The following is a 27,826-nucleotide window of genomic DNA, read 5'->3' as shown; positions in this document are numbered from 1 at the left end:
GTTATGCACTTGGTCATTGTTATGCACTTGGTCCTATGGGAATATTCAGTATTGATTTTTCGTATACCAACCGTGTTCGACATAATTCTGCTAGAATTAGTTCGTTTTTGAAATTCTCGATATTCTATAAGTTCGTGTTTGTTTTCGTGTCTGGCTTTACAGCTTTCGCTTTCTTTTTTGTATTCAAATGTAGAAGTAGAAAACAGTTGAGGGATTTTCCGACCGTTTCTGATCTTTTTCATCCCTACCTGCAAAATCGTCGTGCCACCTCCATGGATCTCACAGGGGTGGAGGAACCAGATCCGCGGGCATTAGGCGCTCCCGGTGGGTGAGGATGCCAGGGTGGGCGGAGGGGCGCTGCCGGGGTGGGGGAGGAGCCGCCAGGGTGGTTGAGGGCACCGCCGCCGGCCCGGGAGGCAGCCATGGCTGCTCGTCGGGGTGGGTGGGGTGCGAGCGCGGAAGGGAGGATGAAGCGTGGGATTGGGTGCGGGAGTGAGCAGAATGAGGCGTACGTCCGTCCGAACGTCTTAATTGGAGCATTATCGTTGAAGAAGCTCCAACTTGCTCATCTGGATTAGCTTAACGAAGCTTGTGTGCAGATGTCGTAGAAAACAATTTTTGTGTGCTCACTCCAGGCCCCGTGCTCACTCCACGCCACATGGGGGCTTTGCTTGTAGGCTGTCCGTTGGGTGGCATCTCTTGGCCGGAGATTAGACGCGACTTCTCAGTGAATTCAATCTCTATTTTGAATCTGGTATCTAACATGAGAATCTTTTACAGCACTAATCATCCACATTTTTTGGCTAACTTATCTCATGTGCTACTTGATACATGTCTAAGTTTTTCATTATTAAGAAAAAATGGACATGACCGGTGGTAAATTCGAGTCAGAACTTGAAACTAGGCGGTAAATTCGAGTCAGAACCTGAAACTGGTGGTTGGATCTATGATCGTATCTTCCACCCAACTAATTAAGCTAGACTCACATTCTTTAGTTTTAGTATATAGATCAGGTTATGGAACTACCAAGCGAAACAGAATCGATAACTACCATTGATGTAATCAAAATGAATATTTTTCAAGACTAACATTAATATATAACAACTTAGTCTACTACAAAATCGCATAATAGGATGTTCTCTACATTGTCGTTTTGACAAACAAAAAAACGATAGCAGGGAAACTTGTTCCTGCCACCGATCAAAGTTCAGAATCTTATCAATTGTAAGCAACAAAATGTTTATTGTTAAGTACTCCTGTAAAAAGTGAAGTTAAAATCGAGTAATGTGTTCTCTAAAATGAGCTAAAAGAAAGGGCAACAAAATTGGTCAAGGACTATCTGTTTAATTTCTTTATTACCATTTGGACTATCTGTTTAACATAATTAGCGCTACATGATCGACCCATGGTCATTGAAGTTTTGAGAGCTTAGCAATCATCAGAACCTGCTATCAATACGGAAACAGTAGATTCAGCAAATAAACAACATCAAAACCGAGATAGATAGCACATGCTGCCACTAAAATCAGCATTATAGATCACTAGACACGAGTCTAACAACTGTCCTTGCCACTGGCAGAAATAGAGTATATATTTGAGGGGTATGCTTCTGTGTTGCGGTTGCGTATCACTCGCTCTTCCGTTACACACTTTCACTCGTCAACTTTCTCCACCAACAATCCATGCATTTGAACTGCTTCATGTCGTACTCTTTCTAACTCCCTTTTTTCAGCGTTGAGTAGGCTGATAAACAAACAATGCATGCATGAGCATGGAGATCTGAGCTTCACAGTGGAGTGCACCCTAAGAACTGATCACTTTTCAGTTGCCACGCTAATTACTCTCCAAAGGAACTAACTTCTGGCACCAAGAGTCCAAGCTGGACGGCAAGATGTCACAGCACCATTGACACAATGGAGGGCTTCTGCTTCGCGCGGTGCCGGTTCACGCGGCTCATGGCGGTGATGCAGCTGGCGATGGGTGTGTTCGTCATGATCATCAGCATGGCTTGCCTCCACCGCTTCTACGCCACCCACAGCCTCCTCCCCGGCCTCGACGTCGACCCCGCCCACTGCACCAAGTTCCACACCGACACGGCGGGCTACGCCAGCTTCGACATCCGCGCACTCGCGGACCGCGTCGACGACGTGCTGGTCCAGCTCGCCGAGCTCCAAGACAAGCTGGAGGCCACGGCGCTCAAGGTCGCCAAGAAGACCAAGAAAAGCAAGGCCAGGCGCAAGCCGCAGGAGAACATGACCATGCCGGAGTTCCGCCGGTTCTTAGAGGACGAAGTCATCCACCCGCTCTACAGCGCGCACATCGCCCTCCGCCTCATCCGCATCCCGCGCCCCGACGACGGGGACGGCGACGCCTCCACCACGCCGGCCGTGGACCCTCTCGTCAACTTCTTCACGGCCGAGGAGACGCGCAAGTACGTGACGGCCAAGGGCAACCGCGACGGCCTGCCCAGCGTGTACGGGACGAACCGGACGTACAGCACCATCGGCCACGCGTGCGTGCTCATGCGGCGAGAGCTGGACGAGTACATGAGCTACGACGTCGGCTCGCACTGCCCCGACGATTGGGACCTCGGCCAGCGCCTCATGCTCGGCGGCTGCGACCCGCTGCCGCGCCGCCGCTGCCTCGCCCCGGCCTCCAAGCTCTTCCACCGCCCGCTGCCTATCAACGAGTCGCTCTGGACGCTGCCCGACGACGGCAACGTCCGGTGGAGCCGCTACCACTGTCGTGATTACAAGTGCCTGTCCGCGAGAAACCAGCGCCGCGGCTACGACCGGTGTGTGGGGTGCTTCGACATGGACCGGGAGAAGCAGCGGTGGATGGGCGCAGCGTCGACCAACCGCACCGCCTCCCTCGCCGACTTCCGTATCGATGACGTGCTGGCGGCGAAGCCCGGCGAGGTGCGCATCGGCCTGGACATGAGCGTGGGCACGGGTAGCTTCGCGGCGCGCATGCGGGAGCGCAACGTGACCATCGTGTCAGCGGCGATGAACCTGGGCGCCCCGTTCGCGGAGACGATGGCGCTGCGGGGGCTGGTGCCGTTGTACGCGACGATGAGCCAGCGGTTGCCGCTGTTTGATAACACCATGGATTTGGTGCACACGGCAGGGTTCTTCGAGGGGTGGGTGGACCTGCAGCTGCTGGACTTCGTGCTCTTTGACTGGGACCGTGTGCTCCGCCCTGGTGGACTGCTCTGGGTGGACAAGTTCGCCTGCGCACGCAAGGACCTCGATGACTACATGTACATGTTCCTGCAGTTCAGGTACAAGAAGCACCGGTGGGTCGTCTCCTTCAAGTCCAAGGACGAGGTCTACCTCTCCGCGCTGCTCGAGAAACCGCCAAGGTCGTGATATGATCATCATGCTGACTCTGGTTATTTGCATGCACCGGATGATCTTTGTAAATTGGGTCTGATTCAATCTAACTTGTTGAACAATAAATGCAAAGGATTTCAATGTGTTTTCCCAATCCAATTCAGTATGACATTGTCCTCCCTCAAGCCAGTTTAACTGTGTCTAGTCTGGCTCCTCATAGAAAGCTTGCAAGATGTACCAGAGAAAAAGCTCTTTGTTGTTTACAAAATTTCAATTGTGTGGATGCGGAGAAATTTAAGCTAGATTAATGGCATGCCAAAAGGGCCTGCATCAGACTGGATAATCATTAACCTCCCTTCTTTTTTTAAGGGTACAATAGAACTTTTTTTGAGAGGGTACAACAAAATGCACTCAACCCACACACTCTATAGTTTTCTGTAATTATGGTTTTTTCTCCTTTCTTCGTCTAATAAAAAAATGGCAAAACTCTTGCTCTTTCTAAAAAATAATCCACACACTCCACCCTCACACCACATCCATACATATGTAAAGAAAGGGATTATGAGGCTCTAGCCTTGGGTGCGCTGGAAACGCGGTATGTATACCTTACCTTTTTCGGGAAAAAAAGCTTAGAAATTATTGTGTGACACCACATTCGAACACAGGTGGGTAACACCTCATTAGGCAGACACAATAGAATCAGATTGTCAAACCATTGTTTGTGCACTGACACGAGTTCCCAAGTGAGATTTGACTAGTGTACTTAGCAGTACAGTTCTAAAACGGTGAATTAAACCGTCGCAAAAAAAAAGTGATGAATTAAGGCCATGTTTAGTTTCCAAAATTTTTTGACTCCTACAGTAAAAGAGCGTGTTTGGACACATGCATGGAGTACTAAATGTAGACGAAAAAAAAACTAATTGCACAGTTTTCGGCAAAATCGCGAGATGAATCTTTTAAGCCTAATTAGTCCATGAAAAGCCTTAAGTGCTGCAGTAACCCACATGTGCTAATGACCGATTAATTAGTATCATTAGATTCGTCTAACAGTTTCCTGATGGGTTCTGTAATTTGTTTTTTTATTAGTATCCAAAAACCCCTCCCGACATCATTTCGACACATCCGATGCGACACCTAAAATTTTTCACCTCCCCAACTAAACACACCCTAAATGTTGTGCACACGAGACAAAGCAACCACATATATACTTCAACGGTCAGGTCAAGCTCATCGGTTTGTTCGCTGGTTGATTTCTGGGCTGGTTTGGGTTGGCTGGTGCTGGTTTATTGTGAGAGAAAAATACTGTTGGCTGGCTGGTTTGGGCTGGCTGAAACCAACCAGCGAACAGGGCGTCATGATTCAAGATCCTCTGACTTGCTCATCTGGATTAGCTTAATGAAGCTTTACGTGCAGATGTCGTAGAAAACAATTTTCGTGTGCTCGTTCCAAGCCACATGGGGCTTGCTTGTAGTGGCATCTCTTGGCCTGACATGAGACGCAACTTCTCGGTAATTCAATTCGAAGGCACTTTGAATCTGATATAAAAAATGTGAATGAATCATATAAAAAATGAGAACATTTTACAACACTGATATTTCACTTTTTACGGCCAACTTACCTCATGTAATAACTTGATACACATCTAGGTCTTCAGATATATTCACTACTACAACCGATGGCTCCTGATCAAACCGCCTCTGTAGTGCCTAGCAAAGCGAGCCGCCTATGTAGATGCATCTTCAGAGGTGGCTCACTGTCCAGCCGCCTCTACAATTGGCTCTGTAGAGGCTTCTGAAAATGGAATCATTATCAGAGGTAGCTAGTATCTATAGAGTCAATTGTGTAGGTCCCTCCTCTCTCTCTCTCATAGTTCCCGCTCCCTGTTCCCAACAACAGCCACACAGCCTTGCGCCAATAGTAGTAGCCGCACCTTGTGCCTTTAGCCACCACCGCCACCCCTCCACACCAGCAGCAACAACAGCCAACTGACCTGAGCCCTAGCCATCCCCCACGCCCACCACCAGTGGCTGGCCTCGCCCTAGCCTGTCAATTCAGGCCTCGGCATGAAGACGCATGACAGATCTATTGCACCAACTTGGAGTGTATAGTACACAACCTGAAAAGTCTTTAGACAGTTCTATTGGATAAGGGTATATCATGTTAAAACAAGGATCACTATTCATCTTCCTCCTCTCGACGCATCAATGCCACCCACCGCCCACCGCCCCAGCGAGACCCTATCGCGCCCGCTGTGGCCACCTTCTTCCCCTCCCCCCTCCCGCCGCCACCATGGCCATGGGCGCCCCCACCCCGACCAGGCCCGACCGCCTCCACCACCGTCGGAACCCTAACGCTGCCCTCTCGCCGTCCCCACCGCCTGCCACCGAACTTGCAGAAGAAGAGGGGGAGAGGCCGGATTTGGAGAAGAGAAAATTTGAGTGATGGATTGCTCCAAATCACTCGGGTGAGCTATAGCTTCATCGTTAAATAATGACATAAAACAAAATTCTTTAGAACTCAGCTAATGGCCCCCATGCAGAGGAATGACTTAAAATTATGATAGCAAGAGTTAGCTACAACAATTAGCCCTATAATAATATTTTTCTACTAGAGCATTATTATTTTATTTTAAGAGCAACCTAACATGTTTTTCCTTAGCAAAGATTGCAAAGAAAAAAAGGTTGCTTTTCCTTACGGAGTTACTGGCGCCTGGACATCCAGTGCAACTCCAAATATCGGACACTTAGCTCGCATGGCCAGCGCACGGTCCAGTCATGCGCGCGGTCATGGGTGACGTCACGACATCAGCCTCCCCTCCTAGTTCACGCACGACAGGTGGGTTCTATTACAACATGTGCAACAACAGATCTACTTTTGCAATATCTAGATGAAACACTTGCAACATACGTTCGAAACAGCTGAAACACTTGTAACGTACATCTGAAACACTTGCAAACACCTAAGAATACTTGAAAACATGTGTGTAGCCATTGCAAAACATATGCAACATCTAGATGAAACACTTGCAACATATGTATGAAACACCTGAAACACTTGAAAACATAAGCTTGCAACATGCATGTATATACAATATCCAGATCTACTTTTGCAACATCCAGATGAAACACTTGAAACATACGTCTAAAACACATGAAACATACGTGTATAGCCATTACAATGTGCAACGTCCTGATCTACTTTTGCAACAACCCAATCTATTTTTGCAATATAGATATAAAACACTTGCAACATACCTCTGAAACACTTGAAATATATGGTTGCAACATGCACTTTCAGCGCAAAACATCTCTTTGCTGCTTCAACGAATGGAGGCTCATCGGCGCGTGGAGGTCACCGGTGTGCTCGCCGGCGACGCGGAGCTCGCCGGCAACATGGAGCTAGGTAGCGACGCATACAGGGCGGGGTGGGGGTGGCACGGGCAGCGGTGGCGTATAGGGCCGGTGGGCGGCGCGTGGAGGTCGCCGGTGTGCTCGTCGGTGGCGCTGGGGGCGGGTAGGGAGTCATGACGGACGAGGTGGAGTGGGGAGTCACGCACGTGCTCTTGTCCGTCCGTACAGATGCCTTCCATGGGAGCGAACGGAGGTTGGTTGGGATCAGCTGGGAGCAAAGCACGGCGGCGAGAAGACATGTGGGTGGATGCAGCGGCGTAGGGAGCAAGCAGGGAAGGGAGGATATGCAAGCGTCCGACAAGCATGGAGTGGGGATTCTTTTTTATTAACTCAGGAGTGGGAGTTAGCGGTGGACAAGGCGTCCGACGGAAAGATAACCGTTCGAACGCCCTAATCCTAGCGTTTCTGTTTTCCTTAGCAAAGGTTACAAAGAAAAAAAAAGGTTGTTTTGCCTTTGTTCTTCATCGTTAGTTAGCAGCTGGCGACTCTCCTACCAAATCAACTACAATAACAGATGAAAAGGGCACTGTATAGAGTATAGACAGAACCGATTGATCAGAGTATCGTTGCACCAATCTATATTGGTATCATCTTCAAAAATACCAATCACCAAAGATTCCATGCTCATAAAAAGGGAAAGGTATGGTAGAACTTGTTAGATAATTAGGTATTTTCATGGTCAATTTAATCTAGAAATATAACATCAACAAGTTTGTGACGATATATATATATATATATATATAGGTATTTTCATGGTCAATTTAATCTAGAAATATAACATCAACAAGTTTGTGACGATATATATATATATATATATATATATATATATATATATATATATATATATATATATATATATATATATATCGTTAACGAACGCTACAGCATGCAGACATGACATACAAATCGATATAGTAAGAACGCAAAATGTGGTAATTACAAAGATAAGAATGTACCCAACGGAGGGTCCCATGCCGAGGGCATCGGAGGCTCCATTCGCACTAGTCGACATAGTGCGTTGCTCGAAGTCGTGGACCACAGTCGATGCAGGAAGATGTTCGCAGTGCAGTCCCACGAACGGTCACCAGGAAGAAGACGCCTTACTGTTTCGTAAGCAATCACCGGGAAGAAGACAGGTTCCAAGAGCAATCACCACCAGGAAGAGGACGTACGTGGACGAGCAGTTGCGGATCGCTCCCTAAAAACCTAATCGCCACTCACCCCGTGCAAGGTTCTCAGGCGAACGAGGGTTCCGGAGACACCTGCTCTTCCGCTACTCTATGCGCACAGAGGTACGGGATGGGGAAGCCAGAGGGCTACTGAGATGTGGTTTCTCTCGGGAGCGGTTGCGGAAGAAGGACTGACGGAGGGCGTTCTGTTTTATGCCTACGACGGGGAGGAAGAGAGCCAACGGAGGAATCCAGGAGACGGAGACACGAAGAGACGGGAAAACGGAAACAGTGCAATCACCTCGTCTCCACCATAAAGGAGAGAAAACTCCCGTAATTATGTGGATTAAGTGGCAAAAGACTGGCCACGCCCGCCCGCTCGCTCGCCGCTCGCCCACCTCACCACGCCACGCCACACCCACACCCACGCCCACGGCCTCGGCCCGGCCCGGCCGGCGGCGGTGGCGGTGGCGTGCGCACGCGTGTGGCATGCCTATGTTCTTTTCTCAGCTTCTCAATTAAGATGAATAATTTTCAACCATATAAGCTGAGTCAACGTTCAGTCAAAATCCCATATGGTATTAAACTATACAACGCTTAATGTTACGTACCATAGAGTTTTATTTGATTTATTAAATATTATACGGGCCAAGCCCATAATATATCCAACAATCCCCACCAAACTCTAGGGTTTGTAACAAATTAGTCTCAGAACCATATTTCTTTTATATACTAGTGTTTCGATGGAGACTGTTAAGTTAAATATCCATATAGAGCAATAGTTTCACTCAGTCACAACTGAACAATGGACTAAGTCTTGAATTGACAGTTTTGTGTGAGGTGAATGTCACTAAAGTCCTTAGGTGATACTTGGCTGCAAGAGGCATTCCCTCTATTTGAAGCATATAAGTCATACTCCAGTGCCTTTCATAAATATTTAGAGATCACCCAAATCTCATAGACTGTGACCAGCAGACTGACTCATATAGGTGTGTAACTCAAAAGATGTTCTATAAGACAACATCTTTGCTTTAGCAAGCCACTTGGAACACATTAAGATAAAAACCAACCTACCTTACTAAAAGGAAAGATATGCATCAGAAATGAGTCTTACTAAGGATCTTTCCTCATAATTTACTACTAGCTTGTTTCACCGTCCTACTTTATGGGATCTCCGATCACATAGAATAGGTTATCACTATAGTAAATTTCATGTGGGTTTCAAACCCATCTCTCTCGATGCACTTTCTATCACATTACGTGACAGACCCTTAGTGAACTGATCTGTCAGATTGTTAGACATGTGAACATAGTCTAATGCTATTACTCCAGAGTTTCTCAATTTTCTGACAGATTTTAGTCGTCTCTTAACATGCCTTGTGGACTTCATATTGTCCTTAGAACCATTAACCTTTGTAATCACAGTCTGGTTATTGCAGTTCATATAAATAGCCGGTATGTGTTTTTCAACAACCGGTAAATCCATAAGGAGATCACGAAGCCACTCGGCCTCAGAGCCAGCAGTGTCTAATGCTGTGAGTTCTGCTTCCATTGTAGACTTTATTGAGATAGTCTACTTGCAAGACTTCTAGGAAACAGCACCACCTCTAAGCGAAAACGCATATCCACTTATGGCATAAAGCTCATCAGCATCAAAGATCCCGTTGGCATCACAATAGCCTTCCAACACCTTTAGGTGTCCGGTATAATGAATACCATAGCTCATAGTGCCTTTTAGATAGCGCATCGCTCTCTCAAGAGCACGCTAGTGATCATCTCCCGGGTTTGACACAAACTGGCTCAGCTTGCACATAGCAAATGAGATGTTAGGCCTTGTTGCACTAGCAAGATACATGAGCGAACCAATGATCTGAAAATATCTCAATTGATCCCTTACTATTCTCCAATTTTTTCTTAATAGCACACTCGGGTCATAAGGTGTAGGAGTAGGTGCATAGTCACTAAACCCAAAGCGACTCAGCACCTTTTCCACATAGTGGGATTGTAACAGAGTTACCCCACCATCACCTTCTCTCAGAAGCTTCATATTAAGAATAACATCAGCCTCTCCCAAATCTTTCATCTCAAAATTATTAGATAAAAATTCATTCACCTCCTCAATCACTTTGAGGCTGGATCCAAAGATCAGTATGTCATCAACATATAAGCATAGAATAACTCCTTCACCCCCACCATACTGATAGTACACACATTTGTCAGCTTCATTCACAACAAAGCCAGCAGATGTTAGAGTTCTGTCGAACTTCTCATGCCACTACTTAGGAGCTTGTTTTAGGCTATATAATGACTTTAATAATTTACACACATTGCCTTCTTGACCATTTGCTACAAACCCATCCGGCTGATCTATATAGATCTCCTCCTCTAACTCTCCATTTAGGAAAGTTGCCTTAACGTCTATTTGATGAACGATGAGACCATAATAGGCTGCCAGGGAAAGCAAAACTCGAATTGTGGTCAATCAGGCAACCGGTGAATAAGTATCAAAGAAATCCTCACCTTTCTTTTGAGTATAACCCTTGGCCACAAGCCTTGCCTTGTACCTCTTGATAGTACCATCAGGCCTAAGCTTTTTTTTAAACACCCATTTGTATCCTATAGGCTTGCACCCATAGGGACGATCAACTATTTCTCAAGTTTCATTAGACATAACAGAATCAATCTTACTCCGTACTGCTTCCTTCCATAAGTCAGCATCAGGAGAGGAATATGCCTCTTCAATGGTTGTTGGTGTATCATCCATAAGGTACACAACATAGTCATTACCAAAAGACTTTACAGTCCTCCATCTTTTACTCTTTCTAGTGACTATAGTGTCATCCTCCTCAGGATTTTGCATATAAGGTTCCTCAATTAGTTCTATCGGAATAAAATTTCCATGCTCATGGAGAATTATAAATTCATGACCAGTTGTGCTAGATGTATTTTTCATAGGAAATTCATTCTAAAAATGTAGCGTCTCTAGATTCTATGATTATATCAACAGCCATCTCAGGAACACTAGAATTTAAAATTAAAAATATATAACCCACGTTGTGAATAGCATAAGCAAGAAAAACACAATCAACAGTCTTTGGTCCAAGCTTTCATTTTTTATTTATTGGCACATTCACCTTTATCAAACAACCCCAAGTTCGTAGATAAGAGAGATTTAATTTCTTCTTCTTCAATTCCTCGAATGGTGTAATTTTTTTTGTTCTTTGTGGGCACTCTATTCAGGACATGACACGTTGTCAATATAGCCTCACCCCACCATTCCTTAGATAGTCCCATAGTCTCTAACATGGCATTAACCAAATCAGTTAGAGTGCGGTTCTTTCTCTCTGCAATCCCATTGGACTGTGGTGAGTATGGTGGCGTCCTCTCATGAATAATTCCATGCACCGGACAAAACTCAAAAAATTCATTTGAGAAATATTCTCCCCCGTGATCGGACCGTAAACGCTTGATTTTCTTCTCAAGTTGATTTTCTACCTCAGCTTTATAGACTTTAAAATAATGCAACGCTTCATCTTTAATTTTCAATAAATACACATACAAAATCTAGTACAATCATCTATAAATGTCATGAAGTATCGTCTACCGCCTTTAGTCAATTCGCCATTCATTTCGCATAAATCAGAATGAACGAGTTCTAATGGTGTCAAGTTCCTCGCCTCAGTAGCCTTGTGAGGCTTGCGCGGTTGCTTCGATTGCACACACACTTGGCACTTAGAATCTTTGACTAAGTTAAATTTCGGGATTAAATTTAGATTTGCAAGCCGCGTGAGACAGTCAAAATTAATATGATAAAGTCGTGAATGACATATATTCGACTCATCCGAAATATTAATATTGTTCACTACTTTATTACACACATCATCAAGTAAAGATAAGTGGAACAAGCCTCCGCAATTATAATATTTTCCAACAAATGTTCCATGTCTCGACACAACACACTTATTGGACTCAACCATAATTTTAAAGCCATCGCGACACATCTGAGAACCGCTAACAATATTATTCTTGATGGAGGGGACATGCTGCACGTTCTTTAATAGCACTGTCTTTCCCGAAGTAAACTTCAGAACAACCGTACCAGCACCAAGAACACGCGCATGCGAACCGTTTCCCATCAGCAAGGCTCCAATCCTACCGGCCTAATAGAAAGTAAACAAAGAAACATCAGCACACACATGAATATTAGCACCGCTGTCCATCTACCACTCAGGTGAAAGACAAACTGAAAGAACAAAAGATAAAGAATTACCATACCCAGATGTTCCTCCTCCAATCTCGCTAATCACCACGTTTGTTGATTTCTTTTCTTGCTTATATTTGCGATCTGGGCACGCACTTGCCCAATGCTCATCACTCCCGCAAACAAAGCAACCTTCACCTTTCTTTTTCTTTTTCTTTTTAAACTGTGCAGTTTGCTTAGGCTTTACATTGTTGTTCTCTTGCATGTTCTTCTTCTTTTTATTACAGGATGCAAATGAATTTTTCTTCTGCACCATATTGGTAGCGAAAGACTCAACTCCCTTTCCACGGTTGTCTTTTGGTCTCGCCCTCTCCTCAACATCAAGAGATCTAATAAGCTCAGCCACGCTAAACTCTTGTCTCTTGTGTTTTAGAGAAGTAGCAAAATCCCTCCAAGAAAATGGTAGCTTAGCGATTATACCGCCGGCCACAAACTTGTCGGGCAACAAACATGAGAAATATTCTAGTTCCTTTGCTAACGCCTGTATCTCATGAGCCTGTTCGACTACAGAACGGTTTTCAACCATTTTGTAGTCATACAGCTGCTACATAAGGTACAACTCACTACCAGCATCAGAAACTCCAAACTTTGCCTCAAGAGCATCCCATAACTCTTTGCCTGATGTGTAAGATATGTAGTTTTTCTCATACTTAGGATGAAGTGCACTAATCACAGCGCCTCGAAATAGGTTATCGGCAGCCAAGAACTTTTGCTCCTCCTCAGGAGTAAACTGTTCAGGCTTCCCCTATGTGGCGTGATAGCAGTTCATCGTAGTCAACCATAATACCATCTTGACACGTCATATCATAAAATTCTTACCATCAAAATTATTTGGTTTTAAAGCAGCAGCAAAACCACTAACAAAAAATTACCTAAGATTAGATTTTTGGATTGTTAGATAATTAGGCATTTTCATGATCAATTTAATCTAGAAATATAACATCAGCAGGTTTGTGACAACATATATGTGCATGTGTATACCGCTAATGAACGCTACAGCATGCAGACATGACATACAGATCGATACAGTAAGAACGCAAAATGCGGTAATTACAAAGATAAGAATGTACCCAGCGGAGGGTCCCATGCCAAGGGCATCGAAGGCTCCATTCACACTAGTCGACATAGTGCGTTGCTCGAAGTCGTGAACCACAATCGATGCAGGAAGATGTTCGTAGCGTAGTCCCACGAATGGTCACCAGGAAGAAGACGCCTTGCTATTCCATAAGCAAACACCGGGAAGAAGACGGGTTCCGAGAGCGATCACCACCAGGAAGAGAATGCACGTGGACGAGCAGTCACTGATCGCTCCCCAAAAACCTAATCGCCGCTCACCCCGTGCAAGGTTCTCAGGCGAACGAGGGTTCCGGAGGCACCTGCTCTCCCGCTACTCCGTGTGCACAGAGGTATGGGATGGAGAAGCTAGAGGGCTGCTGAGATGTGGTTTCTCTCAGGAGCGATTGTGTAAGAAGAACTGACAGAGGACGTTTTGTTTTATGCCTACGACGGGGAGGAAGAGAGCCAGCAGAGGAATCCAGGAGACGGAGAAACAAAAATGGTGCAATCATCTCGCCTCCACCATAAAGGAGAGAAAACTCCCGTAATTATATGGATTAAGTGGCAAAAGACTGGTCACACCCGCCCGCTCGCTTGCCACGGCCTCGCCCCGGCTCGGCCGACGGCGGCGCGCGCGTGTGTGGCACGCCTATGTCCTTTTCTTAGCTTTTCAATTAAGATGAATAATTTCCAACCATATAAGCTAAGTCAACGTTCAGTCAAAATATCGTATCGTATTAAACCATACAATGCTTAATGTTACGTGCCATAGAGTTTTATTTGATTTATTAAATATTATACGGGTCTAGCCCATAATATATCCAACAGAACTAACAATGAGGATATGAAGTCTAATGGCTAGCTAAATTTTGCATGCTTTCTAAAAGCAAGAGTATCACATCTCATATGCTAGGACATGTTACCATAGGCATCTTCCAACACAATATACATTTCAGTAGTAGGATCATTAAAACATCAATAACTCTTTCACTACTAGAAAACAGACCTTTCACCCCGCCTCTATTTTTGCCTTTAGTCCCGGTATTTTTATGTTCGGGACTAAAGGAACTATTAGTCCCGGTTGTATCCTCAAACAAGGATACAAAGTTCCTGCCCCAAGGGTGTGGCGACGGCAGGCAACAATTAATCCCAGTTATAGCCCAGACTCGGGACTAAAGGTTATCCTTTAGTCCCGGCTGAACCCTCCAATCGGGAATAAATCTTTACTCCCGGCTTGAGGCTCCAGCCAGGACTAAAGGATAACCTTTAGTCCCGGCTCTAGGATATAATCGGGATAAAATCTTTCTTGATAAAATAATATAGTCGCGCTGGACAAAAAAATAGGGCAGCCAGGCATTGAACCCACGACCTTATAGCCAAGGTCCAAACCGCAGCGCACTAGCTAGCCATCTGAACTAAGTCACTTTCTCGACAAGAAGGCACCCAAACATTTATTTAATAAGAGAAAAGACCATTTAATTAATTATATTCTTTTGTTAACTATACTTTGAATTTTCTGGTCCATGTGCTTTCTAGTGCCTGATTGATCTCATAATTTTTATCAGGGTTTCAAATACCCAGTGTGAAGCCACCACCAAGTTCGAGATTTTTCTGAATTGGTTTGGTAATTTTTTCACTTTAATTGAATTTCCACGCGACTTCACCGATTAATTATACATTGAACTGAGTCCACCCCAAAAAGATCTGGAATGGTGCCAAACTTTGCCAAATGGTCTCTTGTGCCCTAGGAGACAAATATTTGTGGAGGTTGATGCAAAATTATATTGTTTTGAATATGTAATTCGCCATATTTCGTCTCACGCGGCACAAAGAAAAATGTAATAATAAAAATAATTATCAGAAAAACCTAAGATCTTGTGTGGGGCCATATTTTGGGTGTAAATGACTGCCAAAAAATTTTTAAGCCATTTCAACATAGGTGGAGTCGACGTGCTTCACAGAGGTATATAGAACCTTTCGTTGAACCCTATCTATACACCTATGTTCTCTGGGATTCTGAGGTCCATGTGCTTTCTAGTGCTAGATTGGTCTCAAACTTTTTCTCAAGACTACAAATGCCATGTGTGTAGCCACCACCAAGTTTGAGATTTTTCTGAGGTGGTTTGGTACTTTTTTAACTTTAATTGAATTTCCGCTCGAACTCACCGATTAATTATACAATGATTAATGAAGAACCTAAAGATTTACGTTACAATTAAAACTAATTTCCTGTCGAAAACCAATAAATTTAATAATTTCAATTAAAGTCTACATTTTTGCATTAACGAAAATAGTGAGTATTAGTTGCATTATGTTCAACATTTATAATAAAAAACACAATAGTTTAGGTCACATATTTTTTTGTGTGCAATAAATGAAAATAAAGTTTATTACTTTTTCTAAAAAAATTTATGCCTAGTATTGAATTTACTGCGTAAATAATAAGACTTAAACATTTAAATACAAAACATATATAAAATAAACTGATCTGCTTAAAAGTTTGCGGGAAATGAAAATGTAGCCCACCTTTAGTCCCGGCTCCTGCCACCAGCTGGGACTAAATGTGGGCTGCATTTGGTGGCCCGCCAAAAAATCCTTTAGTCCCGGCTCCTTCCAACAGCCGGGACTAAAGGTCCCCCTTTAGTCTCGGCTGGTGGCAGGAACTGGGACTAAAGGTCCCTCTCATATATACCGCCGCCTCCCTTCTCTCTTCCTCCTCATCGATTGTCTTTGTCTTCAGCGCGTCCCCAGAGCTCCGCCACCGTCGATTCGCCTCCCTGGCCACCCCCGACGCTGCCTTCCTCACTGGAGGGCACCCCGAGGCTCGCCCACCTCGCGGAGTAGCCCCGACGCCGCCTTCCTCACAGGAGGGCACCCCGACGCCCGCCCACCTCGCCGGAGTAGCCCCGACGCCGCGCCCCTCAAGGAGGAGCCCCTAGCTGCCCCCGACGCCACGCGCGCGCCACGCCGCCGCCGATTTCGCTTTCCCGGGCCATCCCGGCCCGACGCCGCGCCTTCTTCCTCACCGGAGGGTATCCCGACGCCCACCCACACCTCGCCGGAGTAGCCCCGATGACGCCACACCCGGCCAGGAGCCCCCTGATGAGGACATCGCCACGCTGGACACACCGACGCCATGGTCTTCCCCAAGTTCCAATTCGTTCTCAACTCAGCTGCCACGTCGCCCTCGGATTCAGCAGACACGTCGTCACTGTTTTGGTCATAACTTCCTCATACGACATTGAAACGGGTCGTTCTTGGATGCGTTGGAAAGGGGACGACGACGCCGTCGTTTTGGATCTGGTCCCAGCTCCAGAAGGTCCGTGGATCATTCTGTGTGACCACGGCAAGGTGCTGCGTCACCTATTTGGGCCAACTTGGCCATGTATTGTGTCGGGCCTTAAGCCCAAGTTGTGGGCGCCCAACCCCTGGCCGTCCCCAACCCTAGGTCGAGTCTTAGACTATAAACACAGCCGCCGCCGCTGCTACACAATTGGGTTTTGTTTAGAGTTTAGTTTTCCATCGAGGAACTGAATCGTTCATTGTAACTGTGGTGACAAATCCTTTTACAGTGATCCAGGGCCCCCGTTCTTGATCTCCTCCACTGTGTCGATTAGTCCTTTGGAACCGAGTTCTTGAATCCTTTATTGATATTCGCGTCATTCATATTTGCAATTTCAGATTGCGTGTTTTACCTTCTTGCTTGTGCTCTTCGATTTGCTTGCAGGAAAAGCCTTCTTGGCGAGGTCAATCAAGTTGTGCTTGGTTGATAACCAACGGAGCAGTGGTGTAATGGTTGCAGGGTTCGAATCGTGTCTGATTTGAAGCCGGATCGCCAACGTCGAGATCTCCACAAATCGAACTTACCGGCTACCTCTCGGAAGATCGGGCCTGTACTCATCAATTGGTATCAGATATTTCAGGTTTACCACGAGGTATAATCTCGTTTGCCTTAGATTCATATTTGTTCATTACCTAGAGTCCACAAAAAGCCCAAAAATATTTCAATTTCCGCTGTCCTATCGCCCTTTGTGCCTTTGCAATTTCGTTTCAGATTCATGTTGTTGAGTTTGTGTCCGTGGTCGAGTCTTGTTGCTGGTTTAGGATTGTGTTCGTGGTCGATCCAGCGCCGCTGTCCACCACCGCCCGTCGCCAACACTCCATTAATTCTAAACCGCCGGTATATATTATATATATTATATTTATTATATTTATGAATTATATTGATGAAATGTGTATTAATGTATATATGTATGAAATTATATATGTATGAAATGTGTATATATATATATATCAATTAATGTATATATGTATGAAATGTGTATATATATATCAATTAATGTATATATGTATGAAATTAATGTGTGTGTATATATATATATATCAATTAATGTATACATGTATAAAAATCAATTATGTTATATTCTGATACCATGTGGCCTATACCCTAAACCCTAAACCACCCTAAACCCTAAACCTAAGTCCAACCTAAGTCTAATTGTACAATCACCAGACCAGCATAGTGCTCTGGGCGGCGGTTACGATGGGGTAGAAGACACGGCTGCATCCCCACCATCTCCAAGACGGTCTCCACCGCCGCCGCTACCGCCTCCAAGGCGTTCCCCAACGCCGCCTCGAAGGTCTCCAACACCTGTTCTCCCACCTCCTCCCATGAACTAGGGAAGACGGTTGCAAACAAATGAACCAGGAAAAAGGTCTGTCAGGAACACCATATGAAACGCAAAGTGCCACTGAAAGTAGTGCTATACAAAGTAAGTACTATATACCTACCTTAGTTCAATTTCCCTATGCTCGGATGATGACGAATCTTTTTCTCATAAAGTGGGTTCTGCTGCAGCCCCAGGGGCCCAATCTCTGTGGATACTATGTTTGCGAGTTCATGAGAGTGTGCTAAAAAAGAACTAGTCTAGAGCAAAAAGGGTAAGTGTACACACACACACACACACACACATATATATATATATATATATATATATATATATATATATATATTCGTGATAGATACAATTTATTTATCATTATTCTTGATATATATATATATATATATATATATACTAATATACTTTTTCTTTATCTCATATCTCAAATTGAAGACTCGTTGGTTGAAGCAAAAAACCCTGGACACACACCATCTCAAAGCAATCCAACAGACAATAGGTGGATTTCTGAATGATCAGGTCTTAACTCCCGGCGGCGAGTTTTACTATGACCCAAATATGTGATGATGAAAGTCAAATTTCATATTGATCCAAAGAACATGTGATGATGAAATGTACAATTAATGCAAACTTTACATGTGACGATGAAATGTAATATTATGTTTTAGTTTACTTTTACTTGTGTTGTTTACGTGCATTGATCGAGCGAAAACTTTACAGTACGCGCGTGTATACGTATATTACTTTGCAATGAATAATGCGTATTCGAAAACCAAATTAAAACAAAAAAGAATCATCAATTGAAATAAGCAAGAAAAGAAAAAAAAGACTCTTTAGTCTCGGTTGGTAATACCAACTGGGAATAAAGGGACCAGCCCAGACGCTAGCGTGGCTACCTTTTTAGTCCCGGTTGGTATCACCAACCGGGACTAAAGGTCCACTTCTATTCCCGGCTACTAACCCTTTATTCCTGAACTCCTATTTCCGGCTGCGTAACCGGGAATAAAGGGGGTTAGCAGCCGAGAATAGAAGCCTTTTTTTACTGGTGTTTACTCCTGCGAATGAGAAAACACACATAGATCAACACAACTTCCCCAGCAATAAAAAACTATCTATTAGATTCGTCATTGCAACAGGACAAGCCGCGACAGGAACAAGGGGACTCAGGAGGCACAGCACAAATTGCAGCAATCTAAACATGTTGCTTCTACATCCAGAATGCAAAAGGACGAAGTGACCCCTATGCCTAGACACTATGAAGGAGCGTGTGGACCGGTGATCTGTGGTTTGGAGCTCTCCCTTGTCATTATACTTGAGACCAAACATGGTCAAGTGAAGCACACGTCCATCAGAATCTCCCACTTTCTTCGACGCCACGCACTCGACAAGACAAAATCTACATGACCCCATAGAAGTGAGAGTGGCTCCCATGGACGTCTCGAGATCCTTGCGGAACAGTTTCTCCTTGGTGGTCTGGCAATCCAAGTACACGTTTGGATCTACGTAGCCAAAGCGTTTTACGAGAGGCCTCGTGCTAACGAAGTCGGTGGAGACATCTTGGCAGGAGCACACGTATCCCTCCCGGTGAAGGCCGACCCACGTGCCGAGCTCGGCGTCGAAGTGACCTTGGCCGACGAACGGCAAGGTGCACTCCCCGTGCCACCTCCACGCAGCCTCCTGAGTGTCGAACGAGTAGGTGCCCAGCGGAGCGCCGGGAGTGTCCTTGTTACCCGTGGTCATGAAGATGGTGCGGCCGTCCGGGTGCAGGGCGTGGGAGACGACGCGCTGGCGGGTGGTGAACGTGGGCGGCGGCGCCGGCAGAGTGTTCCAGGACCAGCTGCCGGCGTCGTCGGGGGCGGTTCCGGTGGGCGCCCACGACATTGCCTCGAACGAGTGGTGCCCGTGCTTGTCGAAGTATCGGTATGTTAATAGATAGAGCACGTCGCCGACGGGAACGGAGATGCCGAAGCCACAGACCATCTTGGCAGGGGCGTGCGCGCCGACGGCCAGCACGGCCGTGTCGGTGTCGTAGACGAGGCCGCAGCGCCGGTTCATGAAGACTAAGATCTTTGTGCCCATGGCCGAGAACGTCATGCCGGTATCGGCCTGGTTACGGCCAGATGGTGACTCGACCTGCAGGGCCGGAGGTTCTGGGAGGTGCCGAGCAACCACACCCTGACCCTGGTGGTCATCTTCGTCAGAGCCGGAGCAGGAATCGAAGCTGTCGGCGTCGACCTTGTGGAGGCTGAATCCCTTGTCCCAGTCATCCAATACCAGATAGAGGTGCTGCCGATTCCTGCGGTGGCGTGGTTGTTTCGGTCGTCCTGTCCCCAGCGTTTACAAGGCATGATGACTGCGGCGCCGGGAGACCTAACAATATTTGTCTACCAAAAACTCAACTCTATAGGGTCTTGGATTTGTAGCAAGCACCAAGCATCCGGAAACTCAACTGTGTCGGGTATTGGTCTATTGGATTTATAGAATCGGGACTGAAGAATAACGGGTGATTGATTTTATTTTCTGTTGTATGAGAGTCGGACGCGGATAGATGACGTGGAAAAGAAAACAAGGAAACAACTCAAAACAAATACGGCGAAAAAAAAGGAGACGTACTGTTTTTTATAGCAAAACACCTATGTTTTTTTATGTGTCAAATGTGTAAAGATCCACCCATGTAAAATCTAAAATAGGAAAATTTAAGTCACCATGGAACTGTCCTCGCCAGGAAAGGAGAGGAGGAGGTGCCTAGCTTGTTGGCCTGATCGCTCTGGTGCTGGGCTTTTCCAGACTGATCAGCCAACGGAGACGGATGCAGCTAGATCAAATAAATAATACATGTTGGACAACCGTGTGGATATGGTGGGCTGCTGATTCATGCAAGGCTTTATCGTTAATTACGTCCAAAGCAATAGGACCGAAAGATTAAAAAGAAAGCAAAATAGGTAGGAATTGTTATTGCTAGCCCAAATTGACCACGTATGAGATGGATAGAGAAATTGGGATAAAGAGATATGTTAAGTGTCTGAATCAAGTGCAAGAGCTCACATTGGGAGCATGCCTTGAGGGGTAAGTGTGAGCTGGCAGGCTTCCCACTAGCAAGAAGATCGACGACAACCATGGGTTAGCCTCAATGGGGATTAAGTGGTTGACAAACCACCAAAGCTCGGATAAAAAACATCATGTCAACTTGTGTATCCTGCTCGGTTTGCATCCCTACACTAGCATGTATTTACCTATTCATATACATTGTGCTAGTGTGGTTCCTCTTGTGCTAGTTAGCTTGTGTAGCTAAATATCTTATCTTGTGTAGCTTGTTAGCTTGTGTAGCTAAGTAGTTGTAAGCTCTCTAGTTGTGCTTGTGTTGTGTTACTAGTTGAGTAGTGTTAGTGTAGCTTGTGCTTTGAGCTTGCTTGTTCACTAATATGTGTATGAGCTCCTGGTTGCTTGCTTGACTAGTTGCATAAGTTTGTGTATCCTTGCAAACTAGAATTGTGTAATAGAGTTCGCACTAGCTAGGCACCTTAGACATACCATGCTTAGGATGTTTATATGGTGTCTCTGATATAGATGAAGAGGTGTAGTCTTGGCCCGACCATATAGTTTAATTCAGCATTAGTTTTGGTTAGCCATAGCAATTAGATTTAGAAAAGACTATTCACCCCCATGCCCTCTAGTCCACCATCTTGAGCCTATAGAGTTACAAAGGGTGCAATCCTTGCATCCAAGTTTGAGTTGTAATTCGGTTGCATTTAGTCGTTTTTAGCTATTATAGGTATTGTTGTTCCTACCAAAACCGAATAGCTGAGGGGCTAGCGTTGGGGCTATGGCATATGTAGGTTACCCCTTTTATGCATACAAAGGCCCAATTACTAGGCCTAAGGGCTTAATTGTGAGCGTTTAGTGTTTGGAGAACTTATTGGTAATTATTGCAAGCCCAAAGGGGGAGAATGAAAACCTCCACCTTCCATCTCCCCTTATAAAAGGGAGAATGCAAGGTGCGGAGGACTCATGGACACTCATTCATGTGATCCATGCTCACTCTCACTCCTCTCCTCTCTCATGTTCGGTCTATGGACCAATAGGTACTAATAATAATCATAAAAAGGAAGTAGTGTCTACATACCATGTTATCATCAAGATAGATATATGCATATGTTTTGATCAATCGACCAACCAAAAGCACAAGAACATGTACGTGAGCGCAAGAACACCGTCCCAAGACCTAGTTAACCAGCTGCTGCTGCTAGCAATGCTATGATGTATATCAATCGATCAATCAGCCAAATCATGCAAGAACTCGTGCAAGAATGTAATCTAGGCACAAGCAGAATAAGTCTCATACGTTGCTACCAATTGCATGCTACTAGGTAATAGCGGAAGGATTAGAGGGTGGAGACAAGAAAAAATTAGAGGGTGGAGACAAGAAAAAATACGATTGACAATTATGGAACAAATCGACCGGGAACCTAGTCAAGAAACACAACAAATCAGAGCGTCGATCTGATCCAGCGGATGGGAGGTAGAGGACTAGGGAGAGGACGATTTACCTTGGCCTTGTAGACAAGATGGTGAGACCACCGAGCACATAGACCTGACGGTCGGAGGAGGAGCTACTACAACAGCGACAAACAACGAGTTAAGATCGACGAAGAGATCCGAGGAGAGAGTGCGGATGTGTTGGTATTTATTAACGCACACAAATAAATCCGCAAGCGCATGGATACCGCTGTAGCTTTCACCTGGAAGTATTCCAAGTATCGTATCCATAGGAAAACGTGTGACACTAACTATGAGCTAACTTAACTAGGGGTAGCAACAAGGTTAGGATAAATAGGAGCGTAAAGAGGATTACTAAGGTTCTCTAGTTCTGACTTGGGTAAGCTATGTCTTCTACTATTCAACTAGGGGACACTACTAAGGAAAGACACCAGCAGAGAATGCTTTCCTTTGTAACCGGGTCCTACTTGCTCTACAAATGGGAGCTGGACTACAAAGGACTCAACGAGGCTATAAGAGTCACCCTTGTGAGCTACCTGTCGATGCGGGACCCACGGGATACACCGCAAGGAAGAGAGGAGATCTAGTTTGATTAGGATTCCTCCCATGTAATCCTAGTAGTATTATTCTGTAATCCTACTAGGAACTCTCATTGTAAACCGACTAGGACTCTGGCCTCCTGACTATATAAAGGAGGGCGGAGTTCCTGGAGAAGAGACTTAGAGAACGCAACACAACACTTTACAATCAATCCAACGCAAAGGCTAACGCCGACTAGACGTAGGGCTATTACTCAATCACGGTCGAGGGCCCGAACCAAGATAAATCGACTGTCTCTTGCATTTACCGTCGAGTTCTGCATACGCTGAAGCCCGAAAAAATTGCCCCGGGTACCCCCATGGCAGGCTATCGGTGGTGAAACATCGACAGCTGGCGCGCCAGGTAGGGGTTTCGGCGAAACTGCATCTGGGAGCTCGACGGACCTCGACAACATGATCTTCTCAACGGGATCAAGCTTCATCTTCGGTTCATGGATCTACGAGGCAGATGACGATGGTAAGCTCCAAAGCCGTCTCCTCAAAGATTTGGATCACCTTGAAGACCTTTCTATTTCGGCGACTACGATAGATCAACTTGCTGGAAGATTCGCGCAGCTCGTGATGTCCGATCCAACTCAGATTTCGTGGCTTTGCACATCCGACTCAAACTCAGGCTCCACATCCGAGATGGAGTCTTTACCGAGTTCTTTTAAGAAACCAAGTTCTTTTCCGACAGGGCTCCAGAGCGCGGCCTCAGCCTATCAAGAAAACAACTCGAAATACACTTAGAGTCCTTTCAAGAAGTCGGGTCCTTTTTCGTTCAGACTCCACAACATGGCAAAATCTTATCAGGCACGACCCGAAGGAACCCTCGATCCGGTGCTTAGAATGCCACTAAAAGGAGCTCAGGAAGGTCTCGTACTAACTATAACATCTCAAGACTGCATCATCCACTGGCTAGGTTCTATTCCTAAGGACAGCGGTAGCCAACTAGTCGGCACGACGACGATAGCAATTCTACCCTACCAAGAAGGAGACTTGATCTATGACCTTGAAGCCTCTACTAAAATCATCAACAACTCCGACAGTGTGGAAACCAACACCGATAACAGAACAATTCATGCACGAGAAGTATTCATGGTTCACCATCCTCGATCACCATTGGTCCCCCCAGAAGCACCCGACATCAGGTCATCGGATGAATCTGAGTCCAACATATCACCCTTTATCCAGGGGCACGATGGTGAGACCAAGAATTAGAGGCAAGCCAGAGAAAGAAGAAACAAATTGAAACAAGGATGCCAACACCGTGCTAGGCAGCGCAAGGAAGCTTGGATCAAATATGAGTCAGATCTAGCTGAGTACGACAAAAGAAAATCAGAACAAGAAGTCGAAGAAAGACGCGCGGCGAATACACCCTACAATAGGATCCGAGAAGCACTAGAAGAACTCGAAGCGACATCACTTCCTAGTGAAAAATAGGAATAGCTCTGGGACCTCCTCCAGTCAGCAGCCCTAAGGACGCATGACAGAAGGGCCCGCTCAAGACTACCTACTAGGTCAACATCTCATAGGAAGGAAGATCAAAATCAAAGGAAGTCCGCTTTCGATAGACTTGGACCAAGTGGAAGTCACAATAGAGAAAGTAGAAGGGACCATAGTCAAAACTACCGAATCAAACAACCAAGGAAGATCAGAAGCGAAGCACCCATTCAGACATCCTCGCAGAACTACTCTCACCAAAATGACAGTTGGCAGGAAGGAGGTGCTGAATCAGAATACAAAGAAGCCGGAACGCACAATAGATTCCCCTGTTTTGCGAATAGACTTGCTTCGAGCCTTTGCATTCCACTTTTCATAATTAACCTCATCGCCTTGTAAGTTAGTAGCATCCCGAGGTTTTGGGAAGACTTGTGAGGCGGCTCTAAGTATACCAACGTCTAGAGCTTCTAAGTACGCCTCCATGCGGATTTTCCAATATGAAAGTCATCACCCTCAAAGACAGGAGGAGGTCCATCCCCGTGAGACATCTTGCTCTAAGCGATTAAGCTTAAAAACGTGAGCACGAGGCTCTAATATCAATTGAAAGGATCAAGATGCCCAAGAGGGGGAGGTGAATTAGGCTAATTCTAAATTTTCTTGCAATAATTAAATCCTACGGTTAGCCCAATTAACCCCTTGTGCCTAGAAAAGTGTTTCTATTAATCTAACGCACAAAAGGACTTGCAACCTATGTTCCAAACTTACTCTAGCATATCAATTCTATGAATGTAAAAACAAGTATTGAATTGCTCAAAGTAAATGCTCAAAGTAAATGCTCAAGGTAAATAGAGAGAGAGGAACGAGGCGATGTTTTGCCGAGGTATCGGAGAGTCGCCACTCCCCACTAGTCCTCGTTGGAGCACCCGCGCAAGGGTGTAGCTCCCCCTTGATCCGCGCAAGCATCAAGTGATCTCTACGGGTTGATTCTTCAACACTCCGTCGTGGTGAATCACCCACAACCGCTCACAACTTGAGTTGGGTCACCCACAAGCTCCGCCAGGTGATCACCAAGCTCCCAATCACCACCAAGCTGTCTAGGTGATGGCGATCACCAAGAGTAATAAGCACGAACTCTCACTTGACCACACGAAGCCTAATGAGAATGGTGGATGCACACTTTACTACTCTTGATTCACTAATGAGGCTACTCTCTTGGATTCTCAAATCACAATCACCTCACTAGGACCTTGCTCTTCTTGGCACTCATGAACGTGTTTCTCAGCTGTTGGAATGAGCAAAAGTGACTCCACACATGAGTGGAGCTTCTATTTATAAGGCAGCCTGAAAAACAAACCGTTATGAGCCTCTGCAGGTTGACCGGATGCTCCGGTCATGTTGACCAGACGCTCCGGTCAGTTCAACCCGCACACCGGTGTTTAAGTGTTGACCGGACGCTGGCAGGGTCCGATCACCACTGATCAGACACGTCTGATCGCATTAAACCCTCACTAGAACCTTACTATACTCGACCGGACGCTGAACCCTTAGGGTCCAGTCAGTACTGACCGGACGTGTCCGGTCGCAGATATTCTCTTCTAGATCCTTATTGGAGTCGACTAGACGCTGGACCTCAGTGTTCGGTCACTTGACCACTCCAGCATCTGGTCACGCCAGACGCAATCTCCTTGGTCAAATGAACTAACTAGACCCTACGGCCAGCGTTCGGTCGCACCAGAGCCAGCGTCCGGTCAGCATTTGACCCTCCATTCACTTTCAACTCTCGATCATATGTGAATGAAGATTGCTCCAAAGGATCTTAGGCATAAGTAGGAGCTACCTAGTGCTAGTTTTAACAAGTGTGTACCACACCTAACTCACTAGACTCACCTAGGTCAAGCTACCCGTCCATACCCCCCTTAATAGTACGGCCAAAGGAAAAACAAAGTCCTAAACTACTCTAAGTGTCTCTCCAACTCCAATCGACACTTAGAACTAGTCATCCTTAACCTTGTCATCCATCCTTTGAAAACTGAAACGATTTCCATCGTAGGGGCATGACCACCTTGATTGCCCAATTTATCTCCATTACTATGACCTAACTTAATTGCTTCTATAAAATACACGTTAGTCATAGCAATCTTGTATTGTCATTAATCACCGAAATCCAACTAGGGGCCTAGATGCTTTCAGAGTTGAACAACCAAGAGAAATCAGAAGCAGAGTACCCATCCAGACAACCCCGTGAAACTACTCTCATCAGAACGATAGTTGGCTGGAAGGAGGTGCTGAATCAGAACACAAAGAAGCCGGAACGCACGATAGATTCCCCTATTTTGCAAACTGACTTGCTTCAATATGACTACCTCACAAGTTCAAGCCGTCCAACCACTCTAAATATGATGGCAAGACCGAACCAAGGCAGTGGCTCAGGATTTACTCGTAGTCGATTGAACTAGCCGGAGGAGACGACGACATCAAGACCTTATTCTTTCCCATGGCCCTAGAAACCATGCCCCTCCAATGATTCGACAAATTAAATCCAGGGTCAATCAAAAATTGGGAGGACTTGCAAAGAGTTTTTTATGAAAATTTTGTGGGTATCATTACGCACCCCATCACCCACGCAGAATTAAAAGGACTCAAGCAAAAAGGGGGTGAAAGTCTCAGAGACTACTATCGATGATTTGGTGAACTACGTGCTCAAGTACATGACATCACCGAACGAGAAGTAATCAAAGCTTTCTCTCACGGAGTCATGGCTAGGTGGCAATTTTAGGACTTCTGCAAAGAAAATCTAAGAAACAATAAAGAATTCAGACGCACGGTAGAAAAGATGATTACTGCAGAGGAGAAGACACGAGAAAGGTTTCCGGATAGAAACAACCGAGACAACCCGAACAAGCAAAATCATCGAAACATCAACAGCTGGCGCGTATAAGTTGATAACTGAAGATGGAAAAGAAGTCAACAATACATGGCACATTAGCCAACTAAGAAGATTCTATGCATGAAAACAACTCAAGGAAGAATATATATATACAAGCCACAAGAGATCAACGTTCATGATCAATAAAGATGGTGTTCCTCGACAACATATGTCTTATTATGGCTTTCCCCCAGTTGTTTTCACTGAGCATACCAGGTGAGAGCAAAAAAGCTAAAAAGATGCTTGAGCCCGCCGATGAGGGTAGCTAATAAGCTAACACCCAAACCAAAAAGCAAAATGGCTGAAATTATGCTTGAGCATACCGGCCGAGAGCAAAAGAGCTGAAAAGATGCTTGAGCCCACCGATGAGGGTAGCTAATAAGCTAACACCTGAACCAAAAAGCAAAATGACTGAAATTATGCCTGAGCATACCGGCCGAGAGCAAAAGAGCTGAAAAGATGCTTGAGCCCGCCG

General features: G+C 45.4%; 1 protein-coding gene and 1 pseudogene across 1 annotated transcript; one reads left to right on the top strand and one right to left on the bottom strand.

The window, feature by feature from the left end:
- The first annotated feature begins 1,913 nt into the window (after positions 1–1,913).
- On the top strand, positions 1,914–3,368 carry LOC136472393 (probable methyltransferase At1g29790). The gene has a single exon (XM_066470104.1). The coding sequence runs from the start codon at positions 1,914–1,916 to the stop codon at positions 3,366–3,368; it is 1,455 nt and encodes a 484-aa protein (XP_066326201.1).
- Positions 3,369–19,114: 15,746 nt separating this feature from the next.
- Positions 19,115–24,908, bottom strand: LOC136469268 (uncharacterized; annotated as a pseudogene).
- Between the last annotated feature and the right edge of the window lie 2,918 nt (positions 24,909–27,826).

Source organism: Miscanthus floridulus, chromosome 8 (genome assembly GCF_019320115.1).
Source record: "Miscanthus floridulus cultivar M001 chromosome 8, ASM1932011v1, whole genome shotgun sequence".
In the NCBI taxonomy this organism is placed as follows: Eukaryota; Viridiplantae; Streptophyta; class Magnoliopsida; order Poales; family Poaceae; genus Miscanthus; species Miscanthus floridulus.
Note: the sequence above shows the minus strand (reverse complement) of the source record. Positions and strands in the feature narration are given on the sequence as shown.